The sequence below is a fragment of the Penaeus japonicus genome, unplaced genomic scaffold, assembly GCF_977035675.1.
Source record: "Penaeus japonicus unplaced genomic scaffold, GWHDUDI00000001_assembly GWHDUDI00000010, whole genome shotgun sequence".
In the NCBI taxonomy this organism is placed as follows: domain Eukaryota; kingdom Metazoa; phylum Arthropoda; class Malacostraca; order Decapoda; family Penaeidae; genus Penaeus; species Penaeus japonicus.
Genome location: NW_028234412.1, coordinates 3,610,531 through 3,630,530, shown reverse-complemented (window position 1 = coordinate 3,630,530; position 20,000 = coordinate 3,610,531). Strand labels below are relative to the sequence as shown.

At 36.6% G+C, this 20,000-nt stretch overlaps 3 protein-coding genes across 5 annotated transcripts in view; 2 read left to right on the top strand and 1 right to left on the bottom strand.

Annotated features, from left to right (window-relative positions):
- The window catches only part of LOC122265365 (organic cation transporter protein), a 38,131-nt gene extending 32,831 nt beyond the window's left edge, over nt 1–5,300 (bottom strand). For 2 of the 3 annotated variants that reach the window (XM_086540488.1, XM_086540490.1), the window contains exon 1: nt 5,095–5,266. The gene's annotated coding sequence lies outside the window, so the exon portion shown is untranslated. Of the gene's footprint in view, nt 1–5,094 lie in introns of all 3 variants that reach the window. The other variant, XM_086540484.1, reaches the window with a different exon arrangement.
- LOC147471065 (uncharacterized) lies at nt 461–4,347 on the top strand. The gene is made up of 3 exons (XM_086541360.1): nt 461–2,337; nt 2,498–2,614; nt 2,787–4,347. The coding sequence occupies exons 1-3, from the start codon at nt 2,124–2,126 to the stop codon at nt 4,334–4,336; spliced, it is 1,881 nt and encodes a 626-aa protein (XP_086397486.1). The 5' UTR covers nt 461–2,123; the 3' UTR covers nt 4,337–4,347.
- Nucleotides 5,301–11,893: 6,593 nt separating the features above from the next.
- LOC122252156 (uncharacterized) overlaps nt 11,894–20,000 on the top strand; it is a 38,428-nt gene continuing 30,321 nt past the window's right edge. The window contains exon 1 of the mRNA XM_086540482.1: nt 11,894–12,027. The gene's annotated coding sequence lies outside the window, so the exon portion shown is untranslated. The remainder of the gene's footprint in view (nt 12,028–20,000) is intronic.

Below are 20,000 nucleotides of genomic sequence, written 5' to 3'. Positions count from 1 at the left end.
TGAGCTTTATCATAGTGTTATTGTGAGGTTTTTGATAATCAACAAAAATACGATTCCTTTTAAATGCTCCATACAAAATACAGATATTTCAGCCGCTGTAACTATTAGGTTATTGGATGGATGTTACGAACATCCAACTATTCCGTCACAAACCAATATCCAAAATGTAATCATGATTTTTTTCTTCACCATTCTTTATATCGGATATTCTGAGGTGTTCAAACAAAAAAATCACACAGTATGTTTGTCTAACTCTTAGAATAGTCATGAATTCACGACCAATTATATGGCTGCCAAAGTACTGTGGATTAATTCAGAGCACCCAAGGAGAGAAAACTGCTACCCAAAAGCTGAAGGCACCTGAAAATAATTATGTAATAGAAAGCAAACCCAATACATATTGTGAAATTTAAAAAAAAGGGATCAAAGAATCAAAAGGTAAAATTAAAATTTTGGTAGAAATTTTGCTAAGTCCCCCCTCCCAAAGGCGTAGCAAGTTTTCTTTTCATGGTAGAGCCGCTCGTACTTTCAGAGGTACACTGCTGGTTAGCGAGAGAGAGAGAGGGGAACCAGTCACTACGGCCCTCAACCACTACGGCCCCAGTCACTTCGGCCCTAGTCACTACGGCCCTAGTCACTACGGCCTCTCTCACCGTCAACCCTAGTCACTGCGGCCCCAGGCACTACAACACTTCATGACCAAGGAAAGGAATATAGAATCATAAATGTATATATTACCAAAAGTGTATAAATCATATGTTGTCTATGTATATTTCTAAAGAATTCAATAAGACACTTGTCTCAGTCCAACTCTTTCATCCAGGCCTCACAGAGAGAGAGAGAAATTGACATGTAGTCTCTCTCTCTCTCTCTCTCTCTCTGTTTATTAGAGAATAATAGATGATATTATCACGATCACTAGCAATCATACACTTAGTTCCGAGCCAACGTTCCCGTCCTGTTCGCACGAAGCAGTTCGCAAAATCGTATTCTCGGAACGACTAAGAGAAAATGCTGCTTAATTGAGGAGTAACTAAAAAAAGATAGGTTTATAATATTCAAATTTGTTTTCCCTTTTCTAAGGTATTATGTGTGTTTATGCAAATAATAAATATCAAAAAACACATATTGAATTGAAAACTAATGTTTAAGGAAGATTTATACATATTCTAACGATTCTTAAAGTAAAATTTAAGATATTTGTACGTTTTGGTGAACTGCGAACTGTAAATCCACGGGGTGTATTCATATGTTCGCATAGCAGACAACAATTGTATACGTTGGGAACGCTGTTCCGAGCCTCTATTTTTGGGTGACGGGTTAATATTCGTCTGCTTCGCTGGGACTCATTAAAATGAAGCTTCATAATACTTCAAAAGCAACCTTACAAGTCATGAAGATCCATTTCTGTTATCATTCTCCATCATTCCGAGGGAAAAGCACAATTCCGTGTTATTACTATGGAATAGTAATAACACGACGAACTGACCTGACCTGACCTCGATTTCCGGACCCTGATTGATCCAGACACCAAGGAAAGGAATATAGAATCATAAATGTATATATTACCAAAAGTGTATAAATCATATGTTGTCTATGTATATTTCTAAAGAATTCAATAAAACACTTGTTTGTATATTTGTGTTGTTTGTCTCAGTCCAACTCCTCCTGAATATTTCATCCAGGCCTCACGAGAGAGAGAGAGAAATTGACATGTGGTCTCTCTATCTCTCTAATAAACAGAGAGAGAGAGAGAGAGAATAATAGATGATATTCTCACGATTACTAGCAATCATACACTTAGTTCCGAGCCGCTATTTTTGGGTGACGGGTTAATATTCGTCTGCTTCGCTGGCACTCATTAAAATGAAGCTTCATAATACTTCAAAAGCAACCTTACAAGTCATGAAGATCCATTTCTGTTATCATTCTCCATCATTCCGAGGGAAAAACACAATTCCGTGTTATTACTATGGAATAGTATTAACACGACGAACTGACCTGACCTGACCTCGATTTCCGGACCCTGATCCAGACACCGTGTTCCTCTCGACCTGACCTCGATTTCCGGACCCTGATTGATCCAGACACCGTGTTCCTCTTTGTTTTCTTATATATTCCACATGTGGGTTTTCTTATCATTCTCCATCATGGAATATCCCTGTGTGGTTTGCGCGAGTGAAGTTCGGCCTCGTCAGCATGCCATTCAGTGCGATAACTGTGAACGCTGGCAACACAGGAAGTGTAACACCGGGATTTCCTACAAGGATTATCGTTCCATGGTGAAAGGGGAGCTACGCATGAACTGGATCTGCATCACATGTTCAGAAGTAGAAGGTAAATTTTATGTTATTATACTATAGTGAAAAACAATGCTGCACATTGAAGACAAATTAAGATAGATGTTACTGATGTTGTATAGGATAGATGTTACCTCTTACTGATGTTGTTAGGGGATGGTATTGATGTTATTAATGATGACACTGATGTTGTACAGATCTGTTGGAGGAGGAGGAAGCGGTAGTTTATCAGAACATCGTCCCTATGGCTGAAAGCACACATTTGGAAGCTTTACCTCTTGATGACGTCAGCACCCGACCAGTAGATAATGAAGGTGAGTTTTTATTATTGTTATGATTATTATTGTTATGATTATTATTGTTATTATTATTATTGTTATTATTATTATTGTTATTATTATTATTGTTATTATTATTATTGTTATTATTATTATTGTTATTATTATTATTGTTATTATTATTATTGTTATTGTTATTATTATTATTAAAATGTTACAGATGTTGTTAGGGATGGTATTGATGTTATTAGTGATGATACTGATTTTTGTACAGATCTGTTGGAGACGGAGGAAGGGCGAGTTTTGGAGGAGATAGGATCTATCCCGGACATCAGCACCCGACCAGCCTTGCCAGAGGAATATGAAGAAAGTATTCTACCTGATGACATTATTGATGAAGTTCCAGGTATAGGGGATGAATTAATAAACTATAAGATCATTGAAGGTGGTACGAGAAGAGGAAATGCCCTCCTTGTAGATTCCTTTGGTTATACCTATAACCAAAAGGCCACAGGGAAGAAGAAAAATCCAACTGGTAAAGTAACTTGGCGCTGTAGTGTGAGAAACAAGATGCTAACATGTCCTGCTACTGTCCTTCAGAATGGCTCCATTTTCACCGGAGGATCTCATCATCATGTTCACGAACCCCAACAAGGTGCTACTTTTAAGGCTGAAGTCATGGCTGCTGCAAAGGCCTTAGCCAAAGAGAAGGTGAACATTTTTTCATCCGCTTCTTCTTTAGTGGATCGTGCTATAACTGCCACGGAAGGGGATGATGCAGCCTGTTTAAATACAGTTAATATAGCACGGTCTCTAAATCGCCTTAGACAGGGTGACAGACCTGATGAACCGGATAATTTGAACTTTGAATTGGATGACAATTACATCCCAAAAGAGTTCCTTCAGAAGGATATTGTTATAACTGGTGGCCGACACTTAGTATTCGCTACTTCTGAACAACTTGCTTTACTCAAGAATGCAAAGACGTGGTACGTGGATGCTACATTTCGTGTAGTGCGCAAGCCATTCTATCAATTATTTGGCATCCATGCATTTGTGAAAGGAATAGAAGGAAATATAAAACAAGTACCTCTAGTATTTACCCTCATGTCGGGGAAAAGAAAAAAAGATTACAAGAAAGTTTTTAAGGCTATTTTAGACATACTACAGGAGTGCAAAGTAGAGAAATTGGTTTTGGATTTTGAAGCTGCTGTATGGTCGGCTGTCAGGACATTACTCTCGATGGTAAAATTGCAAGGATGCTCGTTCCATTGGAATCAAGCCATTTGGAGAAAAATCCAAGAAATAGGACTGGCTGCACCATACATGAATCATCGCCCAACTAAGGATTTCATAAGGCAGCTCATGGCACTTCCTTTCCTCCCTGAAGAACACATAAAAACAACATTTGAACAGCTTGAATTACGAGTGCCTCCTGGACCACTTCAAATTCTAATGGAATACATAAAAGAAACTTGGATCAATGGATTCTGGGCGCCAAGTGACTGGACTGTATTCGGGCAGAGTATCCGGACTAACAACGACGTAGAGGGATACCACAGAAAGTTGAATGGTATGGCAGGCAGCTCTCATATTCCATTTTATGTTTTAGTGCCATTACTGCACAAAGAAGCAAAAAATGGTAAACACGTAAACACACACGTCGCCAGCGCCGTCAGTTTAGAACTGTCCAAGGCAAAATATTTGCCCTATGGAAACGGTATGAAGACCATGAAATTACCACCAATCACCTCTTAAAAGCATGTTCAAAGCTATGTAAAAATTAATATATGTGTTGTACGACTAGGATTTGTACAGTTTGTATGAACCATATACAGTCTGGTTATGTAGCTATTTCTGTGTTAAATATATTTTCTTTTATCAACATGTCTTACTGTAATTATTTCCTATTAATGCAAGCATACAGTTTTCATTAAAAATACTTTCTAATGATGGCCGAAGTGACTAGGGGTTGGTGCCGTAGTGACTCATGTTGGGGCCGTAGTGACTAGGGTCAGAGGCCGAAGTGACTGGGGCCGTAGTGGTTGAGGGCCGTAGTGACTGGCAATCAGAGAGAGAGAGAGAGAGAGAGAGAGAGAGAGAGAGAGAGAGAGAGAGAGAGAGAGAGAGAGAGAGAGATTTTTTGGTAAATTTTCCGAATAACGCCGCGTCGCTAAATACCACAAAAGTGGTATTGATGGATTCCTCTCAACCTCTACTATTCATATATAGTGAAATTAATGAGCGCTTGCACCCCTGAAGCCCACAATCTGGGTCCCGATAGTAGGGGAGGGCATGAAGTAGATCAGGGAAATTGCGGGGTAAAATATGAATTCCGGCCATATTTCGTATGCAAAATCTTAACCAATTACCTACCTACCTAACTTTGCTTAGGTTTGAAGTTTGCCCTAGCCAAGGGGGGGCTTCGCCCCCCCCCCTGGACCCCCCCTTTTTAAGGCACTTCGTGCTACCTCGTGCTACTTCGGTATCACGAAAACCTTAACCCAACTACCTACCTCACTTTCCCTAGTTTTGAAGTCAGCCTTTGCGAAGAGAGAGCTATGCCCCCCTGTGGATCTCCCCTATTCAGGGCACTTCGTGATACTTATGATGCGTAATTAGTCCTGTAGATGAAAATGCCGCGACACGGATAACCCTCACACTGCGCCATCAAAGACTATCTAAGAAAGACAGGAAGGCCCCGTATGGTGTATAACAAAAATACGTAGCCAGTATTGATGCCAAACAGCGCCAGATTACAGTGCTTCAAACGCCATCTATTGAGCGGTTGAAAAGATAAAAAAAATCGGAACAATATTTATTGTCGAATTTTATTTACATATTTTATATTTTTATTTATTATTAATCGTTTTTAACATTAAATCCTATGATTTCTTTTTATCACACTGTATTCCTGAACTATGAAAAACACATCAGATATAGATAGCCCGAGTTTAAAATTTTATATGTTTCATATCTTTGGTTTCATACAATGTGAATATATATACAATATCTAAATACATATCTTTACATATATATATATATATATATATATATATATATATATATATATGTATATATATATATATATATATATGTATATACATTACACATAAATATAAATTCCTCCTTTTTCTTTGGATATATGGTTTTCTTTATCATTAACCTATGTTGTTTGTCATTGTGAATATTATGTAAGGTAATAATATGAATAAATGAAAGCTTATGTTTTATTTCATAATTTTATTAATAAAAAATATACATATTTATAAATGATAAAATAAAGTCTTCATACCTCAGGATACATTTACCTCCAGCTTGTAAATATACAAGAGAACAGGTAACAGATATTCAAAACAGCCAACATATACCAAAAAGCGTCATGCAAAAGTAAAATAAAACACAGAACTTAATAAACAACACAACATAACTTAATTGACAATGTCAAATCTCTGTCAAAAAGAACTAGTAAAAAGAATCATGCTTCTCAAATATTTTTAATAGAAAAAAATAAGCACTAGTACATAAAACAGAAAATCATGCGATGGGAAAAAATAAGTTGTGCAAACAAAATAATAATTGGGGAACAGAATGAACACATAGTAAAGCAAACATATTCAATGCAAAACAAGCAAAAATGTGCATGGTTAAAAACACTTAACATACATAAACATGCTTGTAAATATATAAATTCAAGCAATGCAATCAAATAAATACATTATCTGCAATATTATATTTGTGCAATACTTGTTAATGAAACAGATTCAAATGTACAATTACTATGTAAATGGAAATATCTTGACTTACCAAATACCTACTAGGGTTGAGGATGTAGATTACTATATAGTGCACCAATGAACATGACAATGCCTTGTTGTCACTTTCAAGCTATGGAAATGAAATAAGAATTAATTGCAGCATAGTCTTTCTTCAGAAGGGACATAGATAAACAGATGGAGAGTGAGAAACCCCTATTCATACGTGTGTAATTTTCATTAATTTTCTGCATTTCTTTGGGGGCAAGTTAACATCTTCTATTTTGTGTTTCCCTGTGATTGATCTATTTAAAAATTTTACAAAATAGAATATTCTCATATTCAAAAAAGTATTTATAATCAACATTTTCAAATCCTCACAAATAGCCATATTTCTAATTAACGTTTCATTAAGTTTAGAGGATATTTTATACTTTACACCATTTACATGCATAACCTTCTCTATCTCCTTCTGAAATATCTTTTCAAATGACTTTATCATATTAAACATTTTATTTGTAGGATAACAAAGACAATTCCTCGGATCATCACCTTTCCTGTTAATATATGTTTCACGTAAGTTTTGCTGCTGCAAGTTTAAATTTGTTTTTATTAATAAACTGTGGCAAGTTTGGCAATCATGGATTTTTTTAATTCTATGACAACAATAGCCTGCAATATATGTTATTATATTATCTTTAATTATGTCAGAATAAGTAAATTCATCATCATTAACTGTAGAGAAATCAAATTGAGTCATGACTGATTCATATGATTCCTCAGTCTCCAACTCATAATCAAAATTTCTTATAAAATCATCAATAGACTCAAAATTATTTTGAGACTTTTCTGCCTCTTTTAAAATGTCATCATTTTCAAGTTCATAATCAAAATTTGTAATATAATCAATTATTTCTTGACATTCATTTTCAACTAGGTTTGTCTCATCTGCTGTAAAGTCAGACTGCATTTCATATGGGGAATTCACATTGGAAGAATTATGTATTTTATTATTATCAGAAATGTTTAAATAATTTAAAAAGGGAGTCAGATCATCTGAACAATTTGAATTTTCAGCACATATTAAAAGATTGTTATATGTAAGACTTTTCATTGAACTTTTAAAATGCTGAACATTAGGAGTGTAATTATTTCCTCCTGCTTTTCTTATGCAGCTAAAAAAATTCTCCAGACAATCTTGGTTAATGCGCCGGGTTAGTAAGTAATCAAAATTATGATTTATAGACACATCCTCCCATAATGCCTGTAAAGATGATATATTCAACAACCAACCTTGTATATTTGGAATCTGCCTATTTGTCCCCAGTACTTTCCATGACTTCATCCAATCTTTCATGTTTGTGAGGAATTGGACATTATTGTTGTTCTTGCTGATGGCACATTTCCTGCTTCTATAATGATTTAAAGTACTTGAATTAAATACATCAAATATTTCATTCATATTATTTATAAATGTTGATGTTGCCAATGCTTCCTTTGGTAATGCTCCAAAGCTAGCATGTGTATATATTCCACATGCAACTGTCCGGCTAAATACCTGAGCTGCATAGCATACTCTCATTTTCTCAAATGAGTTATTGATCAGATGACTATCAGTAAGTTTGGGTGCTATCCTACCCTCATATGGATGTTTTTTATCTGTTTTGTAAAAATTAATGATATGGTCCCAACTAGCCACAGCATTTCCATATTTTATATCATATTTTATTAATGTATTTCTTGTTGATTTCAAAAGATGTGGAGTATCATAAAAGAAATGTATTTTTTTTTCATTAATTTCAATAAATGAATTTGCTGGTGATACCCCTATTCTACGAAAAGCACCTCTGTTACAGGAATCCTGATCACAGACAATGAACTTTGGATATAAGCCACATGATGCTAAAATTTTAATGCTGTCTAGTATCATATCCTTTAAAATATCTGGATTGATACTCTTTTCATATAAAAAATAACCTAAAGTGCTCTTCCACTTTTTACATAGGCCCTTCACCATAAAAACCATAGCATACTTTGCTGGTTTCACTGAATTGCCATAAGGTCCTAGATTTTCAAAGCCTGTTATTACATCCTTATTCTTATCATACACCAGAGCAGTTTTTAATGCAATTCCATCAAATGTGATGCCACAAACTTTATCTAATTCATTCATTGATGAAACTTTCTTCGTAAGTAAATCAATAATTGTTTGATTCCATCCCACTTCCATGTTTATATTCATTAGCCAATACCTAAGCATCCTTGTGGTAGGTAATGCAAATATTTTAGATAAAAATCTATAAGCTTTTGGACTTTGAAAATAAAGGCTTAGAGCAAAACTCCTCTGTGTGAGAGTATATCTTCTTCCATATTTTGATTTATTTGAAAAAGATATTTGAGTTTTAAATAAATCTAAGGCATATCCACTAAGATACTTGGATACATGCTTCACCAGTTGTGATGGTAAAATATCCTCAGTGGGCAATTTTTGGAAGTCTTTCAAAGTCTTTATCTTTTTTAATAGTCTCCTTACCCTGGCCTGACTACTTTTTAATTTGGTTTGAATGCTTTTGTAGGGACTGTCAGAAATTGGTGCTTTTCCTGTGAGAGAAACAAAGATTTTCATAATAATGGTAATTACATGCATATGTAGACAATGTATTTAATCCAAAATGCTACAATAAAAATTGTAGTACTGATGTCATAATCTGTAACTGGGCGCACGATAATATATCTAGGGATATATTATAATAATTTTCTCAATAGGAAAATATATGTAATTTCCTTTATTCTAGAAGTTCATGATATGGTGGGGGAAGTGGGAAAGCAAAAACAAAAATTGCATTCTTAATTAAGGCATTTCTACAAAAGACATATATAAGAACCACTAGATTAGCAGAATATAACTTTGTAGGGAAGAAGATATGAAGAGAAACTGAAAAATATTAACACTATCATACTTAACTATGGTTTTACTTACTTTCATAAGACTTTGAAATAAGGAGAATTGCAGGATCCTCTTGGGAATCACCTTCCCAATTTTCAATGTGGCAGCATGCTTCAGCTATTTAATGATGAGATAACATTAAAATGAGACAATCATAGTGCATTTTCTTAGAAATGAATGCAGATTTATTTTCAGGTTATGGTTAGTAAACAGAGACATACTCTTACTTCAAGAAATAATTCTATACTTTATATTTTTCTGTCTATAATTACCATTTTACTAAATTTGAATTTTATCACTTACGACTTGAGGATAACACTTCTACTTGCTCAATAACATCTGCTGTTAAACTTTTGTCAGATGTAGTTTGATCTGCAGAACAAGAAAAATTAGTGTTCATTCTACATCTGGTTACATTGGAATCTCTATTAAGACAATAGGCAATGCTTTAATCATTCTATGAAAATACAATAATATTCCTTTCCTAACTGCACCATGTTAGTAGCTGTTGATGATGGCCAAAAACAGGAGTAAGGATTCTCATTTTATAAAAAAAAAAAAAAAAAAAAAATCATCATACTTAAGAGATAATTGGATATGATAGTAAATTCATTACCAGGATAGGATATGACTTCCTCTGCTTGATCCCCAACAGCAGGAGTTAATGATGCATCTAGTGTAATTTCATCTGCAAAACATTAAAAATGGACAGAAATATTTTTCTCAATTAAATATTCCATTTTCCAAGTGCACCATCTTAAAAGAAGGAAAAAGTATGTATGTGAGCCATACATCAGCATTAATAAATATTTATAAAAAATAAAATACATAAAAATAAAAACATACACACACACACACTGTACATGAAAAAATTATTTTGCGGGCATTATTACCATTTTCTGATTGCTGTGCCAGTAATACAGATTGCAATGTTGCAGATGTTTTGTAAGTACCTGTAAATAAGTGAATTTTGGTCTTTATACTGCATATAACATGTTATCCATACCAGATAGGTCAGTACTTGATATTCCATAGGATTTTCTCTAACACTTTTGCATCTTTAATAGTATCAGCTTATTGTATGGAAATTCTGGTGGAGTGTGAAATATCCATTTTAAAATATGTCATGGAAATTGATGGGGCCACACCTCCAATATCCCAAGAGACATAGTGTCAAATTCATATTCATGAGAAACAAATATGTATTTTACAGAATAATAATTCAATTCATATAATGTTCACTAAACAATTTTCAGCAATTCTAGAAGAGGGGACTGTATCTTCCTTAAACCAAGTCCAAAAACTACAGCAATCTGCCAAGGGGAGTGCTGATGGGGGGTATGCACACCAACACCCATCAAGACAAATTCTATCCTTTTCACAGTCTTAGCATGAGTATGAAACATCTATTGAAAATATAAATTTAACGATGGGCTCCAGTTAAATTTATCATTTTTTTCAATTTGATTTTGTTAAATGTTTCTTACTATTTCATGATCTACAGGTTTTCTCTTAATTAAAGAATTACCTGTTTCTAATAAAAAGTCAATACAAACCAAAGTTTTCATCCATTGAATCAGAGAGGATTTCCAATTTATATAAATCATGTTCTTTGTGCGTTAAAGGCAGGTCAATATCTGCAAAATAAAATACATCATATTTTGCAATGTTGTAAGCACATATATATACAATCTTTAATATCATGGAGGGTTATGTTTCTGTGAAATCACAGAAATTGTGTGAAGGCAATATTCAAAATAATAATCAATATTCAAAACGGAAAGAAACAATACTATACAGTAGATGCAAGCAAACAATATTTTACATCATATGCAATGTATTGACTATAAAATAGAATAATTTCAACTAATCTAAACACTTACCAATATCCATTATTCTTCTTCCTGTTTCATCTGGTTTAGCTGAATCTGACGATTAAATAATGGAAAATCTAATGAGATATCATTACAATCATTCTTGCCAAGCAGTGATAATTATTGATTGTGATACTATAGATTAAAGAAAAAAATGCATTGACTCACCGGGCAAATTTTGATCCGGATATGAATTGGGGCACAAACGGGTTGAGGTTATATATTGCTTATTTGAAAAATGGTGACTACATATTCTATAGCTTTTGTTTAACTCCGTGTTTGTTTTTTGTGTCAGACTTGATATGGCTGCCCTTTCTAACCACTTTGAACATCTATCAAAATGTAAACGAAAAATGGATGATAAAAATACATTTTCTCTTGTTAATAATATCATATATATGTCTATTATTATTAATATTTATTGTAGCTAATATATAATACACTTACCTTTGTGATTCTTTAGGAAACCGATGGTAGATAAATTCAGGATAAGTAGTCTTCCTTTTTTTACAGATGACACAGGGATTGCCTCCTCCCACCATGATTGCTTTCAAATTGTGTTCCAATCTTCCATGTGTCAAATGGCTCAAATGTAAACATGCAGACGACGTAAACCAGCGCGCCCATTCTCTCTAAACGATACACGAGCGAACTCTAGCGCTGGTTGAACTAACTAAAGTCACGAGTGATCAGTTAGTCTATTTACACGTTTTTTCATGCTTTCCTGTCTTTCTTAGATAGTCTTTGGTAATTCCTTGGGGGTTTCCAGTCCACAGCTTGCTACTATCCGTAAATACGTAAACACAGCCATGTTTGAATTTCAGCCTGAGGGGCTGGAGGCGAGGATGGTGGATTCGGGATATCTTGCCCAAGGTATGTTGCACGAAGTGCCCTAAAAAGGGGGGGTCCAGGAGGGGCGAAGCCCCCTTTTGGCTAGGGATTAATTCAAAACTAGGCAAAGTTAGGTAGGTCATTGGGTTAAGATTTTGCAAGCGAAATATGCCCCGAAGTAGGACGAGGTAGCACGAAGTGCCTTAAGAAAAGAGACCCAGATTGTGGGGTCCAGGGGTGCAAGCGCTCATTAATTTCACTATATATGAATAGTAGAGGTTGAGAGGAATCCGTCGATACCACTTTTGTGGTATTTCGTAACGCGGCGTTATTCGGAAAATTTACCCATTTTTTTTTTTTTTTTTTTTTTTTTTACTTTGACGAGTTTATTGATACAAGTGATTACGAGAGAGAGAGAGAGAATGCGTGAGTGTAAATGTGCCTTTCATACATCGTACAATTATTACTTTGATAATCAAATCTGCACACACAAACTCTCTGTCCCACACACACACGGGCGCGCGCGCACTCTCTTTCTCGTGCATATATTTAGATGGGAAATAATATTACCTTTGTTTAATAAAAGACACCTTCAAAATTGCAGACTTAACTCTCACGTCTGGTTAATCTGTAATATGTTAACTAGTATTTATTTAAAACGAATAAAATTTATTTTTTTCTCCTATTTTTTCTCAAAGCTCTATCGTGTATACTCCATAGAGTAAACGACGAGTGCATTGTACGCTGCCCTAATATTGTTTGTTATATTCATTTATCAAGTGGTTGGAAAGAAAGGAGGTATTTGTGACTCACAGATGCAACATCAATTGATATGACGCCTAACACTGTACCTGACATGGCCAGGAAAAACATCTATACATATCTCGCTCGCACAAGCCTGAGCTATTATGACTTATTTCCAGGTTCACATCCGTACGAGTGCTCAAGAGCACCTTTAGTTACGAGGTGCTGTGACGTCACGTGAGGACGGTTAAAAGTTTCGAGTATGATCCTCATAGCTCGCAGTTCGACTTACGACATGCGCGGCCTGGCTGCGCGGACTTACGATATCGTAAGTTGTTTTGAGCATCCGGGGCCGGGGCCGGATACTCAAAACAGCTAACGACGTCGTAAGTCCGCGCAGCCAGGCCGCGCATGTCTTAACTCGAACTGCGAGCTCCGAGGGTCATACTCAAAACTTTTAACCGTCCCCGTGTGACGTCACAGCACCTCGTAACTTAAGGGTGGTCCCGAGCACTCGTACCGGTGTGAACCCGGAAATAAGTCGTGCTAGTTCCGACTTGAGCAAACGAGATTTGTATAGATTATGTATTACTGACTGTCCCAGACACAGTATAAGGTGTCATATCAATTTATATTGCATCTGTGTATCACAAATACCTCCATTCTCCCTAGCCACTTGATATAAAGAAGATAACAAGCAATTATAGAATGCGCTCGTCGTTTACCCTATACGACAATACATATTGAATACACTATAGAGCTTTGGGAAATGAAGGTGTCTTGTCATAGACAAAGGTGTATATATTCATATATATATATATATATATATATATATATATATATATATATATATATATATAAATGTAGGTATGTATGTATTTATTATATACAAACATACATAAACATTTATATATACATGCATATATATATTCATATATATATACACTCATAAATATATATCTGTATCTCTCTGTCTATTTATCCATTCAAATATCCATCTATCTGTTTTTATAATCATCTATATCTCACTCTCGCTCTCTTTCCCACTCCCTCTCTCTCTTTCGCTCGCTCCTCCCCCTAATGACTGTGGCCTCCAATTGGTAGTTACGTCTAAAGGGCTGACTGTTGATTGGTCAATTCGAAATGGTCCCGCCATCTGAGGGTATCCCATCGAACTACGGTTATGAGGTTTTCTTTCGGTTACGATATCTTATTTTTTCTCTGAGTATGGGAGATTTGCGACCTCTTAAGGACATCGTACCTTACGAGAGCGTAACCCGCTGCGACGTCTTAAACTGCCAGAGTTTTGTGTATCCGGGCCGCCCCCGGATACTCAAAACAGCTAACGACGTCGTAAGCCCGCGCAGCCAGGCCGCGCATGTCTTAACTCGAACTGCGAGCTCCGAGGGTCATACTCAAAACTTTTAACCGTCCCCGCGTGACGTCACAGCACCTCGTAACTTAAGGGTGGTCCCGAGCACTCGTAACGGTGTGAACCCGGAAATAAGTCGTGCTAGTTCCGACTTGTGCAAACGAGATTTGTATAGATTATGTATTACTGACTGTCCCAGACAAAGTATAAGGCGTCATATCAATTTATATTGTATCTGTGTATCACAAATACCTCCATTCTCCCTAGCCACTTGATATAAAGAAGATAACGAGCAATTATAGAATGCGCTCGTCGTTTACCCAGTGGAGGTGACGACAATACATATTGAATACACTATAGAGTTTTGGGAAATGAAGGTGTCTTGTCATAGACAAAGGTGTATGTATATATATATATATGTATATATATATATATATATATATATATATATATGTATGTATGTATGTATTTATCATATACAAACATACATATACATTTATATATACATGCATATGTATATTCATATATATATACACTCATAAATATATGTATCTCTCTGTCTATTTATCCATTCAAATATCCATCTATCTGTTTTTAAATTCATCTATATCTCACTCTCGCTCTCCTTCCCACTCCCTCTCTCTCTTTCGCTCGCTCCTCCCCCTAATGACCGTAGCCTCCAATTGGTAGTTACGTCTAAAGGGCTGACTGTTGATTGGTCAATTCGAAATGGTCCCGCCATCTGAGGGTATCCCATCGAACTACGGTTATGAGGTTTTCTTTCGGTTACGATATCTTATTTTTTCTCTGAGTATGGGAGATTTGCGACCTCTTAAGGACATCGTACCTTACGAGAGCGTAACCCGCTGCGACGTCTTAAACTGCCAGAGTTTTGTGTATCCGGCCCCCGGATACTCAAAACAGCTAACGACGTCGTAAGCCCGCGCAGCCAGGCCGCGCATGTCTTAACTCGAACTGCGAGCTCCGAGGGTCATACTCAAAACTTTTAACCGTCCCCGCGTGACGTCACAGCACCTCGTAACTTAAGGGTGGTCCCGAGCACTCGTAACGGTGTGAACCCGGAAATAAGTCGTGCTAGTTCCGACTTGTGCAAACGAGATTTGTATAGATTATGTATTACTGACTGTCCCAGACAAAGTATAAGGCGTCATATCAATTTATATTGTATCTGTGTATCACAAATACCTCCATTCTCCCTAGCCACTTGATATAAAGAAGATAACGAGCAATTATAGAATGCGCTCGTCGTTTACCCAGTGGAGGTGGCGACAATACATATTGAATACAGTATAGAGGTTTTGGAAATGAAGGTGTCTTGTCTTAGACAGAGGGGTGTGTATATATATATATATATATATATATATATATATATATATATATATATATATGTATGTATGTATGTATTTATCATATACAAACATACATATACATTTATATATACATGCATATGTATATTCATATATATATACACTCATAAATATATGTATCTCTCTGTCTATTTATCCATTCAAATATCCATCTATCTGTTTTTAAATTCATCTATATCTCACTCTCGCTCTCCTTCCCACTCCCTCTCTCTCTTTCGCTCGCTCCTCCCCCTAATGACCGTAGCCTCCAATTGGTAGTTACGTCTAAAGGGCTGACTGTTGATTGGTCAATTCGAAATGGTCCCGCCATCTGAGGGTATCCCATCGAACTACGGTTATGAGGTTTTCTTCCTGTTACGATATTTTATCTTTTCTCTGAGTATGGGAGATTTGCGACCTCGTAGGGACATCGTACCTTACGAGAGCGTAACCCGCTGCGACGTCTTAAACTGCCAGAGTTTTGAGTATCCGGCCCCGGCCAGCTAACGAAACAGATAACGACGTCGTAAAGCCCGCCGACACGCCAGGCCAACACCGAGCATTAGTACTTAACTTCCCCCCCCCCGAACCTGCGAGCTCCGAAGAGGGTCATCACCTCCAAAAACTTTTAACCGTCCCCCGCGCGAATATGACTGTCACACAGCACCTCGTAACTTAAGGTGTGGTCCCGAAAGCACTCGTAACGGTGGGGCTGAACCTGCGAAAATAAGGTCTGTTGCTAGTTTCCAGACATTTGTGCCAAACCGAGAGTTTTGTATAGATTATGTATTACTGACTGTCCCAGAAACAAAGAAGTATAAGGCGGATATCGCATATCAATTTATATTGTAATCGTGTTGTATCACAAAATACCTTCCAGTTCTCCCTGTAGCCACTTGATATAAAAAGAAATGATACTGAGCCCAATTATAGTAATGCGCTTCGTCGCCACCCGCCTTTTACTCCAGTGGTAATGGCGGTGACGGAACAAATACATATTGAATAGCACTAAAGAGTTTTGGGAAACATGAAGGTTGTCTTGTCATAGACAAAAGGTTGTATGTATATATATATATATGTATATAGTCTTATAATATATATATATATAATTTATATATATATGGATTGATGTATGTATGTATTTATCATCATACAAACATCATATACATTTATATATACATGTCAGTATGTATATTAGTTTCTATATATATATACACATCCATAAAATTTATGTATTCTCTCTAGTTCTATTTTATCCATTCAAATATCCATCTATCTGTTTTGTTTAAATTCATCTATATCTCACCTCGGCGCTCTCTCCTTCCCACATCCCTCTCTTACTCTTTCGCTTCTACTCTCTCCTCCCTAAATGACCGTAGCCTCCAATTGTAGTTACGTCCTAAAGGCGCTGACTGTTGATTGTTTCAAGTTCGAAAATGGTCCCGCCCGAATCTCTAGAGGTATCCCATCGAACTACGGTTATGAGGTTTTCTTCCTGTTACGATATTTTATCTTTTCTCTGAGTATGGGAGATTTGCGACCTCGTAGGGACATCGTACCTTACGAGAGCGTAACCCGCTGCGACGTCTTAAACTGCCAGAGTTTTGAGTATCCGGCCCCCGGCCCATGATTGGTAGACTTCAAAAAGTAATGTGGAATAAAGGGGATAAATGAAGCACATGATTGATCGACTTAAAAAAATATAATATGAAATAATAGGCGTTACAAAAAGTACATTATAGATGCACTTGAAAAAAAGCTGGAAAAGATCATAGGAGACAATGATTCAGATAAATAGAGCAACAGTGAAAATGAAGCGAAAAATGGGGAAAAAATAAATACTTATTGCTTATGGGAGACAATGAGAGAGATGGAACCAAAACCAAGATAAAAAATTAGATTCAGAAGTTCTCTCTGATGGAGACGCAGAAGCAGCTGGCTCTGGCAAGGAACCAGCTGGAGTCCGAACTGCTAAGCGCCCCTCCCTACAGGAAGACCTTTGCCTTACGATTGCCCTGCCCCCATCGCCAAAGAGGAAGAATGATTTTGAGATTACTTTAAGTTCAGCGCTACTCTGATTCGGCCCCCCCCCCCCCCCCCCCCCCCCCTCCCCCCCCCCCCCGCTCACGTTTGCTTTTATATTCTAGTCAGTGAACACTACTCAACTTGTGGTGCAATACCCCAAAACCCCTCCCAACCACCCCAACACACCACCAACACCCCCCCCCCCCCGACGCCCCCCTTCAGTCGAGTAATACGTGAAACCAGACCTGTGTCTTGCATGTTTTAAAGAGCACTTCTGTCGGGAGAGACACCAGTTTCGCTTACCTAATATTTCCGAAAATGAGGTCGCGTTAAAAAAAAAAAAAAAAAAAAAATCGCGTTTAAAATCAAGAAATGGGTTGTAATGGGTAAACAAGTTATTGGAATAATGCGTTCGTTGGGGTTTTGGGTAAGAGTACCGTGTTCTTTTTCCTGAGTGTACTTTATTGGGGGGGGGGGGGGCAACAATGACCACCAATCTTGGCAAAATTTTCGAAAACGGTGAATTTATTACAGCAAATTTGACAAGTTTTGAGAAACACCAAAGAGGCTTTTAATGCATATAATTAGAAGAAAATTAAGATATATTTATACAAGAGCCATGCACATTACACAAAGGAATATCGAAGGAGGCCAGCTTTAAAGATGATGCTGGGTGAAAAATTCAACCTAAATTAAAGGAACAGATAAAAAATAATCGAGATTCACTGACCAAAAAATGTAAACCACCAGCATGCCTACTCAAGAGCGAGTGTGTGTGTGTGTTTATATATTTGTGTGTATGCATATCCTTTTGTTTGAGTGTATTTAAGTCGTGTGTGTGTGTTTATGTATGTGTATCTTTGTGTGTCATTGTACTTAAGTCCGTGTGTATGTTAACTCATATGTATCTTTGTATGTGAGTATTTATGTTAGTAAGTACGTTTGTGTACATATGAATGAGTGTTATTTCAGCTAAAGATTAAACCAGCAATTCCAACAAACAACATTCTCTAAACACGAGTAGGAAATATATGAATTAATAACTCAGTGAAAACAGGATTTTAGACAAGACTGCAATTCTCTCCGGTTTGATCATTAGAAATTTGACAGCTTGGTTAGAAAAAGATCATAGTCCAGGGGTGAATAGTGTACTTCGCTGTTGCTATGCTGCTTTCATTTACATTCAGTATAAATATGAGAAGCACACTTTTTGCTGAATCCCTTAACGGTAAAGTTGTATTATACGAACGGAGGGCAAGTGTAACCTTGAAATAACCCTTTTGTCTGCTGTGATTGTTTTTATGTCCATCGAATATTATTTGCACATGTATGTTTTTGCTAACGTATTCTATATAATGCAATCGTCAATGTAATTTGTATCTTTTATGTCATTCTAGTTGTTACAGATATATCTTACCACATACACATATATACATACATATACGTACGCTCGTTGCTTCACCTGTCTGTCTACCCCTTTCTTATAGTCACGTCAGACATACCAGTGTTGTTTTGTCCTTCCCTTTGCAAGAATTATGTATAGATGCAACACTTCCCTCATCACATTCCAAATGTCACGTCACAAGAAAACACGTGATTCACACATCTCCTGAGACAAGTCACACATTGTGGTAGAGAGTCTCCTCTCGGGGAACAGAGGAGCAACACCTCGCTCTTCGGAGGAGGAGGAGGAGGAGCCCTCACTCCAACGTCCTACTGTTCAAGCTTAGCAATAAACCAAGAAAGCTGTTTCGGCCATGTTCTTCTCACCCTAAGCCACGTTACCACTCGGACCTGTTAAAGCAAGGAATATTCTACACACACACACACACACACACACACACACACACACACACACACACACACACACACACACACACACACACACACACACACACACACACATATATATATATATTTATATATATATATATATATACATATATAAATACATATAAATACGCAAGTCCACGCGTATGTGTGTGTGTGTGTGTTTGTGTGCTTGCATATGTGTTTGTGTTAAACATCGTATAAATATCTTTCTAAAGTTAGATGAAAGATCCTGATCAAATTTACTTTCCATCCAGTTCGCTTCAGAAATAATCAAGATAACCTTTTATGAAGTTTGCTTTCGATTTATGATTACATACACATTCATACGAATCGGCCACTAATTCAAATGCCTTACAGAAATTCATAATTGATTCCTGTTACAAATTCGGCTCATATGGAAATCATCTTAACTTCTCTAAGGGTCTATCAGTATGTGATTATCTTGATCCCATTTTCATATGCTTATTCACTTGTCTTTTCATCTCTCTCTCTCTTACCCCCACCTCTCTTTCTCTCTCTCTCTTTCTTGCTCTCTCTTCTCTTTCTCTTTCTTTCTCTCTCCTCTCCGTCTATCCCATTCTCTCCTCTTGTCTTGTATATTCCTTTCTCGCTTTTGTTTTCTCTCTCTTTTGTTCCTCTCTCTCTCTCTCTCTCTCGTCCCTTTTTCTCTTCTT

Bases quoted from the DNA above. Each gene is read 5' to 3' on its own strand.
- LOC147471065 (XM_086541360.1), top strand. From the start codon at position 2,124: ATGTGGGTTTTCTTATCATTCTCCATCATGGAATATCCCTGTGTGGTT. The intron at 2,338-2,497 runs GTAAATTTTATG...GATGTTGTACAG, and splicing joins CACATGTTCAGAAGTAGAAG to ATCTGTTGGAGGAGGAGGAA. The intron at 2,615-2,786 runs GTGAGTTTTTAT...ATTATTATTATT, and splicing joins CCGACCAGTAGATAATGAAG to AAAATGTTACAGATGTTGTT.